This window comes from Phlebotomus papatasi, chromosome 2 (assembly GCF_024763615.1).
Source record: "Phlebotomus papatasi isolate M1 chromosome 2, Ppap_2.1, whole genome shotgun sequence".
Classification (NCBI taxonomy): domain Eukaryota; kingdom Metazoa; phylum Arthropoda; class Insecta; order Diptera; family Psychodidae; genus Phlebotomus; species Phlebotomus papatasi.
The window spans coordinates 83329135-83347775 of record NC_077223.1 but is presented as its reverse complement, the minus strand read 5'-3'; the positions used below and the strand labels follow the sequence as shown (position 1 = coordinate 83347775).

General features: G+C 31.9%; 1 protein-coding gene across 1 annotated transcript in view; it reads right to left on the bottom strand.

Moving 5' to 3' along the window:
• Positions 1-1542: 1542 nt before the first annotated feature.
• The window catches only part of LOC129804714 (LIM and SH3 domain protein Lasp), a 48381-nt gene continuing 31282 nt past the window's right edge, over positions 1543-18641 (bottom strand). The window contains exons 5-7 of the mRNA XM_055852258.1: positions 13976-14689; positions 7267-7451; positions 1543-2987 (exon numbers count right to left, since the gene is read on the bottom strand). Of these exons, the coding sequence (XP_055708233.1) occupies positions 2808-2987; positions 7267-7451; positions 13976-14689 (1079 nt within the window). The 3' untranslated portion in view covers positions 1543-2807. The remainder of the gene's footprint in view (positions 2988-7266; positions 7452-13975; positions 14690-18641) is intronic.

Below are 18641 nucleotides of genomic sequence, written 5' to 3'. Positions count from 1 at the left end.
TACGAAATACAGTTAGAATTTTGTTAGTTTTCTTTTTTTTCTTTTGGAACGGGCACTCAATGGGTCAAGTGGTAGAGCACTCGCTCTATGATGTAAGTGTCCCGGGTTCGAATCTCCTTTAGGTCACCAAGAATTTTTCTGGCGTCAAAGGTGTTCGGATTGCATCCAGTGAGCTTCACTGCACTTGATTCCACGTAACATGGGACTGACAACCTCATCCCGTACAAGAAAAAATAATAATGCATGTCTAGAAATCCCCTTGCGGGAAGGCCTTGTTCCTTCATGGAATGCTGTGTCAGCATTATTATTATTATTATTTCTTTTGAGACCGTTTTGATACAGTGGAATGTCTACAAATTTGAGGTGACTCCGTTTTACACAAATTTGTTTCAGAAAGTTGGAACAGAATTTTTTGCACTCGGCTGTTTTGTTCCCACTATCAGGAACAAATTGGTACATATTTTTTATAACAATATTATTCCTACATCTGTAACATATTTGTTCCAAAAATTAAATTTTTTTTTAATTTTTAGAACGAAATTGTTACTCATATCGGAAATCTTTTTGTTCCTATTATCGGGAACAAATTCGTGTAAAAGATTTCGTCTTACAGTTAAGGCCTTAACTTCAGTCGAGATGGATTTCGGTGGCGAAAGTTCATAAGGAACATTAAATAAAAATTAATTTAAGAGTGTTTATACATATTACGTTTGGTAGAGTCGAGTTCCCTGATCAAGAATCTGTTCTTGGTTTTTTCCTATACGTCACAATTTTCTTTAATTATTTTTTTTTGTTTTTGCTGTTTTGTCTCATATTACCAATTATTCCTCCGGTTCTAGTGTACAGAACTTAACAAATGGGCATCCGTTGGAAAGGTAAGTAGTTGTGCTTCAACTTGAAAAAATTTCTCAAAAATGACCTAAGAAAGCAACTTTTGAAAAATCATATAGACTAAACTAAACTAAATACTAATGTACTCTCTTCAGTACACAATAGACTCCACTTAGGACTACATTTTTGCCATAGAAGACATCCTGCTCCGATACCTCTAAATGCCATATTTTTTGATTTTTGATAATATGAAGGAGTCGTTGGAGTTACTCTCTGGAATACACTTTCTAGAGAGGAGAAACGGCGGCTTATCCAAACCTTTTTGGCATATTAGTTTGTTTTTGCTTTTGCCTAAACGTCAAAAAGATTTTGTTTTTTCAAATGATGCAGATGGCTTATACAACCTGAGAAAGAGCATTTCTACCGTTTGGCTCTGGAGGTTGGTCAACAACGCTAAGACGGCGGTGGACGCAAGCATTGCTTTCTGACAAATCTTTATATATTAATAAATGTATCGTTTTTCTTCTGCTTTCAAGAGCACTAGCTCAAAAGCATGGTTATTAATAAATAAAAAACCAACCCAAAGAAAAGTCGATAATACAGAGGCACTTGAGAACAAAAGCATGTTCATTTTTCATTGGAATAGCACCATAACTTACCTTTCCTAAAAAGTATTTAAAAGTTTTTTTTATCGTTGATTCAGAAGAAAAATTTTTTTTTTCATTACATGTACATATATTTTATTATAATGAATATTTTCCAGAATAACATTTGTCACTTTAGGAGAACAATATCTAGTTAGAAAAGAAATTCATTCATCTGTACACTGTATCTTTTTTTTTTTAGTTCATATTTTGACTGAACAAGGTAAAACGTTCAATAGATTATAAGTTTAATCAATTAAAATAAATTGTATAAATTATGATACTAATTCTAAGATATTAGTTGCAGTGTATTTTTTTTTTAATAATTTCAATTGTTTACTTCAAAAGAAATCAAAGTAATATTTGTTTTCTTCTTCATCAAAACAAAAAAGAAAAAAAATGTTGTAAAAGGTTCAATGTACCTTTTAAAAGTGACAAAATATCTACATCTTTTTGTTGTATTATTCATTTTGCAAAAAACGTTACACAAAGTTTCATATATGATATAATTTTTCTTTTTTTTTCTCTTAAGTAGAAGTTATTTTCAAGGGGAAAGAAAATTACAATGTGAAGGCTTTTTATTGAAAAATTTACCCTTTCTATGGCTTTTTTTTTAAATTTATTATGTGCAATTATTGCTGATGGAATGTTGCACCAGTTTCATTGATATATTTATATTCTTTTTGAACAATTTTTTAAATCTCTCTTAGTATTGACTAAAACAAAAGTTACATCTTAATCTGTGTCAATTGACAAAAATTGAGGAATTAATTTTACTTTCTCATTTTATTAGTTTAAAAAATTATTAAGTTTACTAGTAATTGCAGCACTGATTAATTTTTTTTCATGTTCACTCTCACTTTTAAAAAAATGATTGCCAATTATTTTCAGCCAAAGGCACTATTTTTCTTTCAAAAAATCAGTTCTTTTCTTTACCTTCATCTAAATTACAAAAAAAAAAATCTATTACTCAAGAATAAAATGGAACATTTTAGAGCTTCTTTTTTCATAGCGAAAAAAAATTCGTTGAAATGCAGAGAAACTTTGGAAATTTTCACATACTGATCGTTTGTTTTCTTTATTTTTTTAATAAGAAAATAATTAAAAATTGATATATCATTTAAAAAAAATATATTTCTATCAGAAAACTTTCAAGGAAATTCTTCGAAAGACCACAAAAAAATACAAAAGTTTCTTTTCTTTGAATGATCAAGAAAATTGATAGAATTCTAACTCAATTAAAAAAAATAGCAAAAATAAGTAAAAGGAATAAGCTGCTACGGACTATCGAAAGTGATTGTTTCTTTTACTCTTTTTCTTTTCTTTTCCTTATTAAATTGTTGCCAATTCAACATAATTTGCCGGCAACATTCCCACCTTTCCTGTGCGTTCAACTCTTCCTGTCATCCATCCAGCATCAATTGAATCCACCTCAAATATCACATCTCCCTCTGCAAAACTCACCTCATCCGTATCCTGTGCTTCATAATCGTAAAGTGCCCGAAAAACTCTCTGAAAAGTGATTTTGATAAAGAAAAAACAAACATTGAAAAACAAAATTTGTTGATTCAACAAAAGTTTACAAATACATTTGTAACTTTTGACATTTGACAGCTTGACTGTAATTTGCGAAAATCCTAGCCAATAGCCGTAGGCAGTTCCACCAAAAATGTTTTCTACAAAATCCGAGGACTAGACCGCCTATGCAGGCTTCCAATGAGGAATTTTACACTAATTGTCGCGTGGCGATCCACGGACGGTTTTGAAACTCTGCGTAGGACCGGCGTAATTTATGTACGCGGCATTCTATGGAATTTTCTGTACAGTGAGCTTCAAAGCTTCCACGGATTAAAAAGAAAAAAAAAATCTACTATTTTTATAGATTTCTGTATAATTTTTTTTCCAAAGTAATGCCTAATGTCCCACGCATAATAAGTTTTGTTTGTAAATATGTTTAGGGAGTGAGCGAGAGGACTAGATATAGGGGAAGTGTGCCAAATTTCGGCCAGCTTCTAATTTCGGCCACTTTGACTGTAATTTCGGCCATGAAAATAAATTAATTAAAATTATGTATGTTATCTTCGAATAGTCAATGAATTCATTTTGCTTTTAAATATTTATTCATTTTAAGATGTATTAACATAAAGACCGTTAAATTTTAGGTATAATTTGAATTTAAATTGCGTTGTAAAAAACTCAGTGTGGAAAAGAGTCTTACAAAAAATGTGACAGATCTCTTGTGTTTCTAGCAGTCTTCTGATTTGTGGTGAAGTGCAAAAGGTTTTTCTTTGGTGTTTTTCATGAAAATTGATTAGTTTTCATTAAAGATTGTTTCTGTTTATGTTAATAGTGAATCAATCTTTAAATTTCTGGTGAAATTTCCAAGCTGGATCCTGTATTTCGCGTAAAAAAGTATATACTTTGTGAGCGTCTCTCCGGTGAGGTAGTGTTGCCTATTCCGGCAACATCTTTTGCTTTCCTAAATTTCTTATTCATTTTATGTTTTTTTTTTTCAATTTCTGAGTTTTATAATGTCCAGAGAAAAAAACCATCGCTTCTATGAAAAAGATGATGTGGAAAAGGAAGGGCAAATTGCTAAGGGAATCTGCGCATAAATTTGAGATGCTGCTCTTCAGGTCTTCAGGACAAATTACACGGAAGATCTCAGGGCTTGTGGGTCATATAAACGTATTAAACTAAATATTGAACTCGTTCCGTTTGACGTTTTGAAATTTTCTATCCGTTGCGTCACAAAAGGTGGCCAGAAAAAAGGGAAAAAAGGTGGCCGGTATTTCACTCAAAGTGGCCGGAATACTACCCAAAGCAATGTCCGTATTATTATTATTTTTTCAATATTTTAGGAAGTGATTTAAAGAAAACAAAGATGATAAACTGGTTTTCAAGGTTCCAGACAACCCTCCCGAAAAGGAAGTAACAAAAAATATCAATGGGCCGATCCATCTCAAGACGACCGAGAAAATCGCAAATCGCGGGTTCATGGTCTTAGATGTTTTTGAATTTTACATATGTTAAAGTACACGATAAAATAATATACCCGAATTTTTTTTCGTCCAAAAAAAATTCCTGGCCGAAGACACATGGCGTCAAAGATGGCGTCTCGCGCTTCATTCGTCAAATGAGATTTTTGGAAAATATTTCAAAATGCTTTATCTCGCGAACGGGTTGAGATTTCTTCTTACTCTTTTTTTATTTGAAAGATAATTTTATACTCTTTAAAACGATATACTAGCTTTCGTATTATCTGCTCAAGTTTTTTTGTAACCGTCTTTTAAAATTTTTTTGGAAAAATTTAAAAATTATTTTTTCTCAAAAACCCCTTTTTAAAAAATTTTCATTTTTTTACTGTTGATCAGTAACATTGAGTACTACATTCCCTGAAAAGGCGAGCTTCCACTTTTGCGCTTATTTTTTTAAAAATATATTCAAATTTTAACAACATTTTCAAAAAAGGAAAAATACAAGTTAAACTCAAAATTTTGAGTTCAATTTTTCAGGGAACACAGTACTCCACAATACTTATAAACAGTTAAAAAATCAAAAATTTTTGATCTCCCGTTTTTGAAAAAAAAAAAATTTTTTTTTGATTTTCAAATAAAAATGCCTTTTATTAACAAAAATAAAGTTTTAATTCATATTTAATAAATGTACTAGTTATGTTTTTTTGTTTTCTTTAAGTTTCTCAAAAAAAAAAATTGAAAATTTTTGGATTTTTTTTGAAAAATTAAAAAAAAATTTAATTCTAGGTTAAAAAAATTCAACATTTTAGCACGTGTGTTAAATGCATATTAAAGTTATAAATTTGTTATAAAAAAGGATTTTTATTTGAAAATAAAAAAAATGTTTTTTTTTTCAAAAACGGGAAATCGAAAAATTTTGATTTTTCAACTGTTTATAAGTATTGTGGATGTGGAGTACTGTATTCCCTGAAAAGTTGAACTCAAAATTTTGAGTTTAACTGGTATTTTTTCCTTTTTTGAAAATTTTGTAAAAATTTGAATATTTTTAAAAAAAAAATAAGCGCAAAAGTGGAAGCTGGCCTTTTCAGGGAATGTAGTACTTAATGTTACTGATCAACAGTAAAAAAATGAAAAGTTTTGAGAATGGGGTTTTTGAGAAAAATTAATTTTTAGTTTTTTTCAAAAAAAAATTTAAAAGACGGTTACAAAAAAACTTGAGCACATAATACGAAAGCTAGTATATCGTTTTAAAGAGTATAAAATTATCTTTCCAATAAAAAAAAGAGTAAGAAGAAATCTCAACCCGTTCGCGAGATAGAGCATTTTGAAATATTTTCCAAAAATCTCATTTGACGAATGAAGCGCGAGACGCCATCTTTGGCGCCATGTGTCTCCGGCCAGGAATTTTTTTTGGGCGAAAAAAAAATAGGGGTATATTATTTTATCGTGTACTTTAACATAGGTATGTAAAATTCAGAAACATCTAAGACCATGAAGGGTACCCCTATGGTTGTCTTGAGATGGATTGGCCCCAATATGAATTAAAATTATTGCATTTCAAATTTAAGACTTCGATGCTTATTTGCAACTATGCCGAAATTTGGCACTCTGACCCTACGATTGTCTTCAAACGATCGTTATCTTGAAGTTCGTCCATAATTACTATAATTACAATGAGCAATTCTTGGAATTATGCACTTTTTCTATAGGAAATAATGTTGAATAGAATTAGAATGCGAGTAGAGGATTTTATTATAAAAAGGGTAGCTAAATTCAAGAGGTTAGTTTAGTTTAGAGTTGGTAAATTTCAAGAAATTTCATGAATTTCCGCCTAAAGTAGGTGGCGACTGCTGTTTAGCTGTTAGCGACTGCTGTTAGCCAATTTTTTCACCGAGAAAAGTTTGGGCGAAAGGGTTTTAACCGGGAGATTTTGGCTATTTTATGCCAAAAATCTAATGAGGATGCTTCTTAGAGGGCCTCTTAGGCCAATTCACGTTAATACACTTTAACAAATAAGCCGGAAAATGGTTAAAAACCTGTTTGAAAAATCTTCAAAATTTTCGGTGTCACTTCTGTGACTGCATAACATTCTGTTACGAAGTACTGCCGGCGATTTTAAGATGCTCACCGTCTCGTTTTCTTCACTAAAACAGTATATTTTGTCATCATTTCATTATTTGTTCACAGAATTGTGGAAAAAAGATTTTCCTAAATACACAAAACACTGTGAAATCTGACGTCGTTACACGATGGACGGAACAAATCAAATCATGTAAATCCAAAATTTGGGCCCGATCTGACGAGATCGGATTTTCATCTCGGACCACAAAAGCTAAGATTGTAAAGAATTTCAGCTAAAAAACGAAATTTCACTCAAAGTGTCCGAAATTACGAGCTGACCGAAATTTGATACAGTTCCCCTAATAGTCAAAGATTTTTTTATACTCAATTTTATAGTTTTATCTGTAATGATAGTGGAAATTATGCTTGGAAAATTCTATATAAATTCTAAGTTAATTTATAAGGAATTCCCTCATATGGATTATTAGAAAATTCTTTAGAATTTCCGATAAAGAAATTGACACGAAAAGATACGAGAACTCAATGCAACCTCTTTCGAAATATTGGCGGTCAGTTGGCTATAAGGACTTCAAAACATGTGGAACATTTTTTTTTTTTTGAATAATTTTGTCTAGAAATTGTTTTCAACTAATTTTTCTCAGTGTTCCGAGAGGGAGAAAGCTTGGAAAATTGAGAATTCTCCTCTTCTTTTTCTTTAAAGTGCCCAAGTATTTCACATTGCAAAATCTTACCATTTTCCCAGCCCTCTGCTGCTGCTGTTGCTGTTGTTGCTGCTGCTGCGAATGCCTCATTTGGTTGTGTTGCTGCTGCTGCTGATACAGATGATTTTGCTGTTGCTCCATTGCAGATCCATAGACTCCATTGGCCGGATCCATATCGGCAATAGAGCCAATTCGTCTCGCTTGATTAGAATTCACTGCAAGACATCAAACACAGAAGCAGATTAGTTGGACACACTCTAAATTATTCATTTGCCGTTTGCTTGTCCAGTCTTGCAAACAAATGCTCCTCTGCTGCACTTCGATAAATATATATACATTGGAGTTTGTGGGTTAAAAAGAGTTCATTCATCCATTTAAATGGTATTTTACAGAGTCTTGAGAAGGAAGAAAATAATCCGAAAAGTTAAAATGTAGTACAAATATTATTAAGTCAATCCCAAATGTACTTTTGAAGAAAATTAGTTTAGATAAAACCTCTACCTAGTAATTTATGTTAATATTTTAGCTGAGACTTTTTTATAATTTAAGTTTTTTTTTAAGGTGTGTTTTAGTTTTTTTTTATAATTGTATTACAGAATTTGTATTAAACTTGAGGAGCTTTACATACTTGCTTCAATTAAATAGACTAAACAATTTGATTTTTCTTTAGTTTTGTGAAAAAGGATATCATAAAAATGGAAAAAAATGAATGGGTATTAATTTTTTAAGTTTTAAAATTTCTTTCCTATTAATCAGTTTACCAAATTACTAAGAAATAACTACAAAATTTAAAAAATAAAAATATAAAAAACTAATGAATTATAAGACAATATGCCAAGGATAAGCCGAGACATATATACGCCATAAACGGTAATTGTCTAAAATAGTGCATAAAGAACATAAAGGATTTAATTTTTTCACTAAATCTGCGACGTTCATTTTTTAATTCTGAATAGTTAAGAGTACAACAAAAAAAAAGAACAGAACCTTAGGGACATGCGGCAATACTGTACCAAATTTCGGCCAGCTTGCAATTTCGGCCACTTCTTTTGTACCTCAAATTTCCATGAATATTTAGTTTTTGCATACTCTAAAGATTATACAAGGCATAAAAAGAACAATAATGTCACCTCGACGAACAAGATGGTGTGAAAAAGACTTTGGTAGAATTCTGGAAGGGCAAAGAACTATGAGAAACATGGTGGCCGAAATATCACTCAAAGCTATGACCATATTTTTATCCATTTTAAAATGTATTAAGAATGATTTTAGAAAAAAGACAATAAACTATCTCGAAGATTCCAAACAACACTCCTCAAAAAAAGTAACAATTTTTCAGAATCGACAGTCGATCGAAAAAAAGTTATCATTTCACCCCTGGTTTTCTTTTGAACTGTAGGGTCAATTCAGAGATTTTGCTGATTTGTTTGGCTGATTAATAAACAAATGTGCATGGCTATTCACAGGTTGTGAGCTTTCTCCAAAAAAGCTCCTAATGGGTACTGATTATTGCAAATCAGTGTGGAGAGTTTACAGTTTGGCGGGAATTCAAAATTTCTCAGAAGGGTCTGTCATTTCCGTAAAATTTATGGAATAATGAACTAAAATTTCGCAATTTTATATCATTATATTAATCAATTCCTTTATCATTTGACATTTTATGCTTGATACAGAATATGTAGTGTGAAAATCTTCATTTATCTGCATCGCAAACCTTTAATATACAAGGTCTCTGAAAGTTAAATATTGTATAAACCCTCACTTTGTCAACAATTATTCAAACAACCTTAAAAAAGGTTGAAATCCTCTGGAGAACTTTAGTTTTGGCATTCTAGCAAAAGCTTTCCATGTATGCTGTCAGTCGCTATTCACTCACAATCTGAGAATCGCAATTCTAGCAGCTGTGAAAAATCTGCCATGATATCTTCATTTTGATTTTCTCATTGGTAAGAGTATCACCAAATCTTAGAATTTAAGAAGAAAAGCTGGAAGAAAAGCTTTCATGACTTGGAATACGGAAGGCAAAAACATAAATAAAGGAATTTTAGTATTCGTTTCACAATTTCAATATACGAAAAAAATAATATCGAGTTCTTCACAGTTATTTTCTAATAGTAGTTTCGATTGCCCTTTGTAGATTGCTACAAAATATTGTTTTAAGAATAAAAAAATGACAAAAAATATAAATAATAAAAATACAAGCACTTATTTACATAATTTTTCAAGAAAATCACGTGGAAAATATGATACTAGTCACTATTATAGATTTTCATAAATGTCAAATTAACTTAAATCAGTTTATCGGCCACCATGTGGTCGAGAATAAATCAGCGGCTAATCAGTAATTTGCTGATTACACTGATGTCTCTGAATACGGAAACAGCTTTGGAGCTTTTTGGAGACTTTTTTAACTCTTTCCGGACCGCAGCATATGCTGCAAGCCAATTTCACAATTTTTAATCAAAAATATCTAAGCTCAGGAATTAATTGAGGTCCTACAAAAAATATCTTACATTTGGACATTCTTATAGTTTGTAATCATCCACAAGAATAGGATTTTTATCAGTTCTGAATAATTAAAAAACATTGTTTTTCATAGAAAATGCATATGCTTCTTTGGGTACTACAGTCCCAAAAGAGACGAAAGAGTTAATCAGCTAAATCAGTAATCAGTAATCAGCTGGGATGTCTGAATTGGAATTCAGATTTATAAATATGTAATCAGTAATCAGCTGAATCTCTGAATTGACTCCTGTATTCGATTCCAAATGGATAAAACATTTTTTTGAAACTGAGAATGTGAGGGAGCAAGACAACTGGAACTAGATCTCACTCACTCTTACTGAAATGTCAAAAAAGCATTACAAAATGAAAGTTATTTTGTATAAGTGGTAAGGGTTTTTTCCAAGTCAAAATGGCTTTAATGGACACATTTTTTAACCAATTGGGCTAATCTTGGATTTATTTAAAAGGTCTTCGAATCCAAAATAGAGAGAATATCCACGGTAGCAGCCAGCAGAGCAATAAAGTTCGAGGAGAATATCAGATTGAGCCCGAATCAGGTATTAAAAGCGTGTGCGAACGAGATGAGGAGGAGAGTTCAATCGGAATCAACATGGATGAAAAGCAGAAGAAAGTTCTTCGATCAGCTGAATCTCTGAATTGACTTCTGTATTCGATTCCAAATGGATAAAACAATTTTTTGAAACTGAGAATGTGAGGGAGCAAGACAACTGGAACTAGATCTCACTCACTCTTACTGAAATGTCAAAAAAGCATTACAAAATGAAAGTTATTTTGTATAAGTGGTAAGGGTTTTTTTCCAAGTTTACAGATTAAAATGGCTTTAATGGACACATTTTTTAACCAATTGGGCTAATCTTGGATTTATTTAAAAGGTCTTCGAATCCAAAATAAATTCTAATTCCACTCAGTTCATTAAAAATCTGTTTTGTTCATATTTAAATTACATACACATATGCATATACAATATAAGATTAGTGAGACTATTTTTTAAAGCTTAAGATTCAAATGATCCTAAGTTCTAAGGTATCTATTTTTTAACCGATTGTGGTAAGTAAGGACTTATTTGAAAGGTATTCGAATTCTGGATAAATTTTAATCGATTCCAACCGGCTATTTTTCAATCTTTCTAAAAAAAAAACGTATTTTTTCATATTTAAAACAAAATTCACATATAATAATGGAAATGGATAGGTTTATTTTTCAAATTTTATTATTAAAATGACTGTAAAGGACTCACATTTTAACCGATTTAGTTGAGTAATGACTTATTTGAAAGGTCTTCGAATTCTGGCTAAAATTTGATCGATTCCAACCGACTAGTTATCAATCAATCTTGAAAAATAGCCGGTGTTTTTTATATTTAAAGCAACGTCCCCATACAACAGAAAAATGGATAAGATGATTTTTCAAGGTTATTAAAATGATCCTAAGTTACTCATTTTTAAACCGTTTGGAGCAAGCAAGGACTTATTTTAAAGGTCTTCGTCTTCGAAACCTGGATAAATTTTAACCGATTCCAACAGTACTTTTTTTTTTAATCAATCTAGAAAATGTGAGTCTTTTCATATTTAACTCTTTCCGGATCGCAGCATATGCTGCAAGCCAATTTCACAATTTTTAATCAAAAATATCTAAGCTCAGGAATTAATTGAGGTCCTACAAAAAATATCTCACATTTGGACATCCTTATAGTTTGTAATCATCCACAAGAATCGGATTTATATCAATTCTGAATACTTAAAAAACATTGTTTTTCACAGAACATTCATATGCTGCTTTGGGTACTCTCGTCCCAAAAGAGACGAAAGAGTTAAACCAACATTCAAATACAATAACAAAAAAAAACGCATAGGATTATTTTTTAAGTTTGAATATTAAAATGACTGTAAAGGACTCATTTTTTAACTGATTGGATTAAGTGTGGATTTATTTAAAAGGTCTTTGAATCCTGGATAAACCGATTCCAATTACACTGTGCAACAATTTCAAACTTTTTTTTGTCCCTGGGTTCTTATGCTATTTTTTCTATTGCTAGGGTCAAATGATTTACGAAAATACTTATCATTTTGATTTCATTTGGATTTTGCGCCTGGTATTTACGAAAAACGGTTTTTTTCCGTTTTTTGATACTTGGGTGCCTATATTTCCGAATCTGCTGAACTGATTTATTTCTTACTTTGGAACAATTTGTTGTCCTTTACATGCCCGATAAATCCTCTGAACAAATGAAGTTCTTACAACTGACACCAGGGGCGCTGTAGTCACAAATATGTCAGAAAACATGGAAAAATCGAACTTTTTAGCAACTTTGATCAAAAATATCTCGAAATCTAGGACTGTCCCTAACAATCTCTTTTGTGGGTTTGATAGAGAATTTAATCAGCTACATTTTCGTTCATGTACAACTTTTCTCTCAGATTATTTTTTAACCTCGATATTGAGGTTCAAACGAAAAACGAGCACTCAGCCAACTAAAGAAAAACTTAACTATTTCGCAAATTTTGACTTTTTCTTTTCAAGTTTAGGTAACCCAGAGTATTATTTTCACTTTTCTTACAGTTGTAGGACTTTATTAATACTTATTGCATTATAAAATGTGTTTAGATATAATACAAGGTAATAACTCAAACAATATCTTCAGTAAGATTTCAGTGTTATTTCAATCTCAAAAGACTATTACAAAAAAGGCATATTAACTGCATATTGCAAAATTTTAAATATTTCAAAGAATATTTCTTGTTAAATTGACGTTTTAGAATCAATAAGTATCTATTTTACCTTTTACATACCAGTTACATTTATGGAAACTTTGCAAAAAATCCTTTTTCTAAATTCATTTCTTTTTATAATTCTTTAAAAAAATTTCCTACATTTATCTACAATCCTACAATTTTAAACTCATAATTACGTGATTTTCGTCGAAATAAATCTAAAACTAGTTTTTGAACTTGTAATTGTTACTTTATGTATATCACATATGTAAAAGTTTTATACAAGTTTCCAAGTAATAAAATAATATTTAAAAATTTAAAATGTCATATAAAAATCACCATAATATCGATATTTGAGTATTAAATAATATAATAAAAGCTTGTACTGCCTAATTGCGAGGAAAGAAAGCAATAACACTCGAAATTGTGAAGGATTTATTAAGTTGGCTGAATGCTCATTTTTCGTTTGAACCTCAATTTCGAGGTTAAAAAATAATCTGAGCAAAAAGTTGTATATGAACAAAATGGTAGCTAATAAAATTCTCTATCAAACCCATAAATCAGATTGTTAAGGACAGTCCTAGTTTTCGAGATATTCTTGATCAAAGTTGCTAAAAAGTTCGATTTTTCCATGTTTTCTGACATATTTGTGACTACAGCGCCGCTGGTGTCGGTTGTACGAACTTCATCTGTTCAGAGGATTTATCGGGCATCTAAAGGGGAACAAATTATTCCTTAGTGAGAAATAAATCGGTTCAGCAGATTCGGAGATATAGGCACCCAAGTATCAAAAAACGGAAAAAACCGTTTTTCGTAAATACCAGGCGCAAAATCCAAATGAAATCAAAATGATAAGTATTTTCGTAAATCATTTGACCCTAGCAATAGAAAAAATAGCATGAGAACCCAGGGACAAAATCATCGTTGCACAGTGTTAGTATTTTTTTTTATCAATCCTGCAATTGTCAGTATATTTTTATGTCTTTAAATAAATAAATATATACATATAACAGAAAAAAAATTTCGCAATATCAACTAAAATTGTTTTTTTTTATGCCCTCCTCCACCCACAGGTCCTCAGCTCTATGAGCTGATTTCGGACCGTGACACTGCCAAGCAACTAAAATTGTTATAAATAAGATTTTAATTCACATTAAAAAAAAGAAGATTAAAAACACGTCATTGAAATTGCGTGACTTTAATCTTGAGAAAGAAAAAGCCCCAGAGAATCTCTTCAAAAGAGAAATTTGTCAACCAATTATAATAAATGGTATCCAAGAGTTCCCCATTTCCTTATGACAGGAGAGTTATTACAAGTGACAACTGCTGGTTAGTAAAATCATAATTGAACAGATAGAGAGATAAGGGAGAGTTTGACAATAAAAGCAGCAATATTGTGAGAACCGAAAATAAAGTTAAAATAAAAAAAAATAGAGAAGATGAATTTGATAGCTGAAATAGAGATGGATGATATTAATGGATGAGGGACAAGAGAGACTCACCGGAATTGCGATCAGAACTGTAAATGAGTGTTGAACTGGGTCTCTGTGTATTTGGGACATTTCTTGGTCCATCTGTTAATGGATCATAATCTGCTATCTTCCCAATTCCAGCCATTTGTTGTTGGCTATAGTGATTGTTCTGTGTATATGCATTCTGTGTGTATTGCTGTGGTGGATGATGATAGGAATTCCCATATCCCCCCACCGGCTGTGAATTGTACCCAACACTCTGATTGTTGTTGCTGTAACTTGCCGGCCTAGCATAATTCTCATACTGATCGTAGTATTTTTGGCTGATCTGCTGCTGATGCTGCTGCTGCTGCTGTTGCTGATGATGAGAGTGAATGAGGCCACCGGAAGGATGAGCCGATGAATGTACAAGTGTACTGCGATTGTTATAACCCTGCCCCGGCTGTGACGGTGGCCCCCCATATTGCTGCTGATGCCCGGGTACTGCAGAAACTGACGAAGAATTATTGGTATATTGAGGCGGTGGCGGAGCCCCATATTGTGGTGCTGCCGGCTTCCCCTGCTGGTGATAGCTCATTTGCGATGGCTGTGACTGATTGTGATGATGATTTGCTTGGTGATGTGCTTGCGGCGGCGGCGGCTCCTGCTGCTGCGGAGGCTGAACCTTCGCAGGCGGCGGAGCCTGATACTGTGACAGTGATTCAGCGGCCAATTGCTCAGAGAAGTACTCTGAATCATTATTGTCTGCAGTTGTTTTTTTTTTTGTTCCCAAACCACATTCAGCACAATTTTTTGTTTGTATATTTGTTACATCACAGTATCAAAGCACATGTAAGTGTTGGGGACGTACACAAATGAAGATGAAGATGACGTTTTTGTGATAAAAAAAATAAATAGTAGAAAAAAAACAATAAATCATCTTGACAAATAGCTAGACACTCAAGCATTGATTTAAAAAAAAAACAATGCAGAAAAAACATGCAAAATTTATATATCACAAAATGAACACAACATCAGAGACAAAATTTATTATTGAATTTTTAAAATTCATTTTGTTCACTTTGAATACTGCTCCAGTCTTTAATCTTGTCAATTTGACCTGTAACCCCTGGGAAAAGCTCAATTGGAGCAAATTCTGCTGCCTTAATAAGCAATTGGCGTATGCAGAAAATGATTATTCTGAAATTCTGGCAAAAAGTCTATCTCAATAATTCTTATAATAGTTTTTTTTTATACTGAATTAAGCAGCATAAGCAGCATAAAAGTAATCTTAGCCTAGGATATTTTCTATTTTTTTTCATATTCTTATAGTATGTAGTGTAATAAAGGAAGTTTCTGAAGCTTCATATGACGGAAGTCTTCCACCGCTCGATTTTTCCCATGTTTCTTAATGAATCTGAGCCAAATATTTTGATATATAGATCTATACCTCGCATTTGGGTACTTAAAGGATCATGTGGTAGAGTTCTACATATGATACAAGTTTCTATGATTCAAAATCTCTTTAAGTCACCAGGAATTTCCTTGTCGTTTAACCCTTTAAGGACGAGAAGGTCAAAAATTGGGGCTCAGAAAAAATTATTTTTTGTGACATTTTAAAGAAAAACACAACTTTAGGGTGGAGTAACTACTTATCGCCACTTTTACGAAAAAATGAAATTCATTTAGTTATAATTTTTAAACCCTTATTATTAAGTAACTTAAATTTGACACAGAGTTTATTACTTAGGTATGTTGTCTATAGATATATCAGACTAATGTCCAACGCACAATAATCTTTGTTTTGTACACATGTTTTTGACATTTCAATGAGAGTGAATGAATCTACTCTGAAAAAAATGTTTTGTAAAATTAACAAGACAAGTTTGTAAAAAGGATGTTCCTCCATACAGAATATGGAAAAGTTTTGTCAAATCGGCTGCCAACTGGATCTTGTTAAAAGTTTGTCAAAAGGGTGTTTTTCCATATAAAATGCAAGAAAAAGTTTTGTCAAATTGGTAAATAACATGCTTTTGACAAAATTTCAACAAAATCCATTTGTTAGTTTAAGTTTAAGAAGACAATTTTTTCAGAGTAGTCATCTCGCTCTCTCTTACAGGAAATTTTGAAAATACGTTTACAAACAAAAATTATTGTGCATTGGGCATAATAGTCCCTCAATTTAACAGTAGATTACTTAAAAAAATTATATTAAAAATTCAAAAATAACCACATCTCGCCACCTACTTGAAAAGTCTCAAACTCAATTATTTTGGACAATATTATTAAAAAATATATTCAGCGTTACTTTTTCTTCCTGATATTCTTTTTATTACTCGTAGGGTGAAAGGAACGTCTATTGACACTTTAAGAACTCCTGTCAGCCCCTATTGACACCCTACTCTGTACCATTTCGGATACGAAATTTGAACATCTCTGTTTATATTAAAAGGTATATTACAGAAAAAACGTTATATTACTTATATTTTACTAGATACATTAAATAATTTTCAACATTTTGACAAAAGTGTCAATAGGGGTTCCCTGTCGAACAGACGTTCCTCCGACCCTATTATATGATTTTTTTTCGATTTAACTATAGGTGACGAGAAGTGGGTCACTGGCGAGAAAAGTGGTGACACCACTCTAGAAGGCCATAGCAAAAATTTCATTTTTGGGTCACCGGTGACTCAATCGTCCTTAAAGGCTTAAGATAAACACTCATTCCCTGGATTATGCACATTTTCGGGACCGAAAAAACGCGCGAAATGGCATTATGCATCGAGAAAATTTACATACCCTCAGGCGATTTCTTTTGAATGAATCGGCCGTAGAAGAAGTTTCGCGAGTAGTAAAAGTAGTCAGAGCAAAAAGATTCAACCTTTTAAAAGAAATTCATCAACAAACAGTACTCTTTGGCCAGAGTAGTTCAATAAATTGTTAGAATTTTTAAAATTTTTACCTTAATAAAAGAAATTATAGTTTTATTTTGAAAACTAAGCATAGTCTTTAAATTTCCAGCGTCGCAAAATAGTATACATTCAGGCGTATTTCAAAAATGATTTCATAAATTGACTCCCAAAAGTATGCAAACTTGCATAATTTTGTATGTGCATAATCTCGTCAGGTGCATAATCCCGAAGTGCTTAATGCCGAAACTGAGTGTACGGATTTCATCCATAGTAAGCTTCACTCTTCACTTTACGTGATCTCACGAGGCATGGAACTGACAACCTCATCCATAATGCGTGTCAGAAATCCTCTCGCGGTAAGTCTTTTAGTTCCTCTTTTCCTGAAGAGGGTCATAGGTATCGTAGGTAAAAAAATCATTAAGGAAAAAAGTCTAGTAGTACGAAACTTCGAAGCTTTAGGATTTTGCTCTAGTTACCTGATTATTCTAGTTTATATAACTATTCTAGTAAAAGCTTAAATATTATAGACATGATTCCGAATTACCTCATCTTATCCTATGGGAAAGATTTATGTTCATTCATTCATAGTTTGAATGAAGTATTGTAGGTTAGATTCAACATAACCTCAAAACAAAAATAAACTTATTTAGCTAAATAGAAGAACTAAATATCCCATCCCTGAAGTTATTGAATGAATGCTTTGAATGTCAGAAATGGGATTAATTCCCTAATTTTAGAAAAAAAAAATCTAGATAAAGGTTGTCTTGAGCGCAACCTAGAAATTGTATATTAACCCATTCCTTACCATGGTATTATACATCACACGCAAATTGAGTGATTTTAGATGATTTATTCCAGGGCAATTGATATTCGAATTTCTGTCGGGAATGGATTTTTAGTTAATTTAGTCCTTCAATTACTTGCAAAAAATAGCCCGACAGAGATGGGAATACATTTTGTTGTTCTTTTCTCGCTTCGCGTGAAGCTATGCAAAAATTTTGCTCAAAATGGCGGACGGAAAATTCGACATCCCGTCGACTTTGTTAAAATTGGCCTCTTTCCTCTTTCCTGATTTGAATTCTAGTTGCCAAATTGTTTTCTTGGATAGTTGCTCTGTCTAAATCAATACAGTTTGTAATGAATTAGTGCACAGAATTTAAATTCAGTGACCGTTAAGACGTGTTTGACAGGGGCTCCCTGCGTCCCCATAATGGATAATTTTTTTTTCTTTTCAAAAAAATCATCTATTATTCTGTAGGAAACTAATCCCAAAATATGAACATTCTATGTCAAATATTTCTGGTACATTGACTGAGTGGGGTAAGTACAAGAAAACTGCTCTCTCTTTTGGAGTTCGAGTAGTTAAAAAGGGTCTAATCCTTTATAAAGGTTTCTATACTTATAAATCTTAGAAATAAAAGCAGTAAAATTACAAAATAAAAATAGTTTGTAATTTAGATACTAATTTAACCCTTTAAGTTTAAGGACAAAGTGGGACACCGGTCTCTCAAAACAAAATCAATTTTTTGGGTACCTATATAGAAAGTTAATATATCCACTAAATCGTCCGAAAAAATAATTTTTATTTTTGGGACACTGGTGTCCCATTCGCTTTGAAGGGTTAAACGACCCAATTTGTTTTAGAATGAAAACACAATATTTTGTCTTCTATTTGAGTTTAAAATTTAATATCTTCTAAATTTATGACAATTTACAATTTCTTTGTAGGCCAAGTCCGGTTTTTCCTCTTTGAATAAATCATGTTTTAGACATAAAATTTGGAAATACGAACATTTGCATTCTGA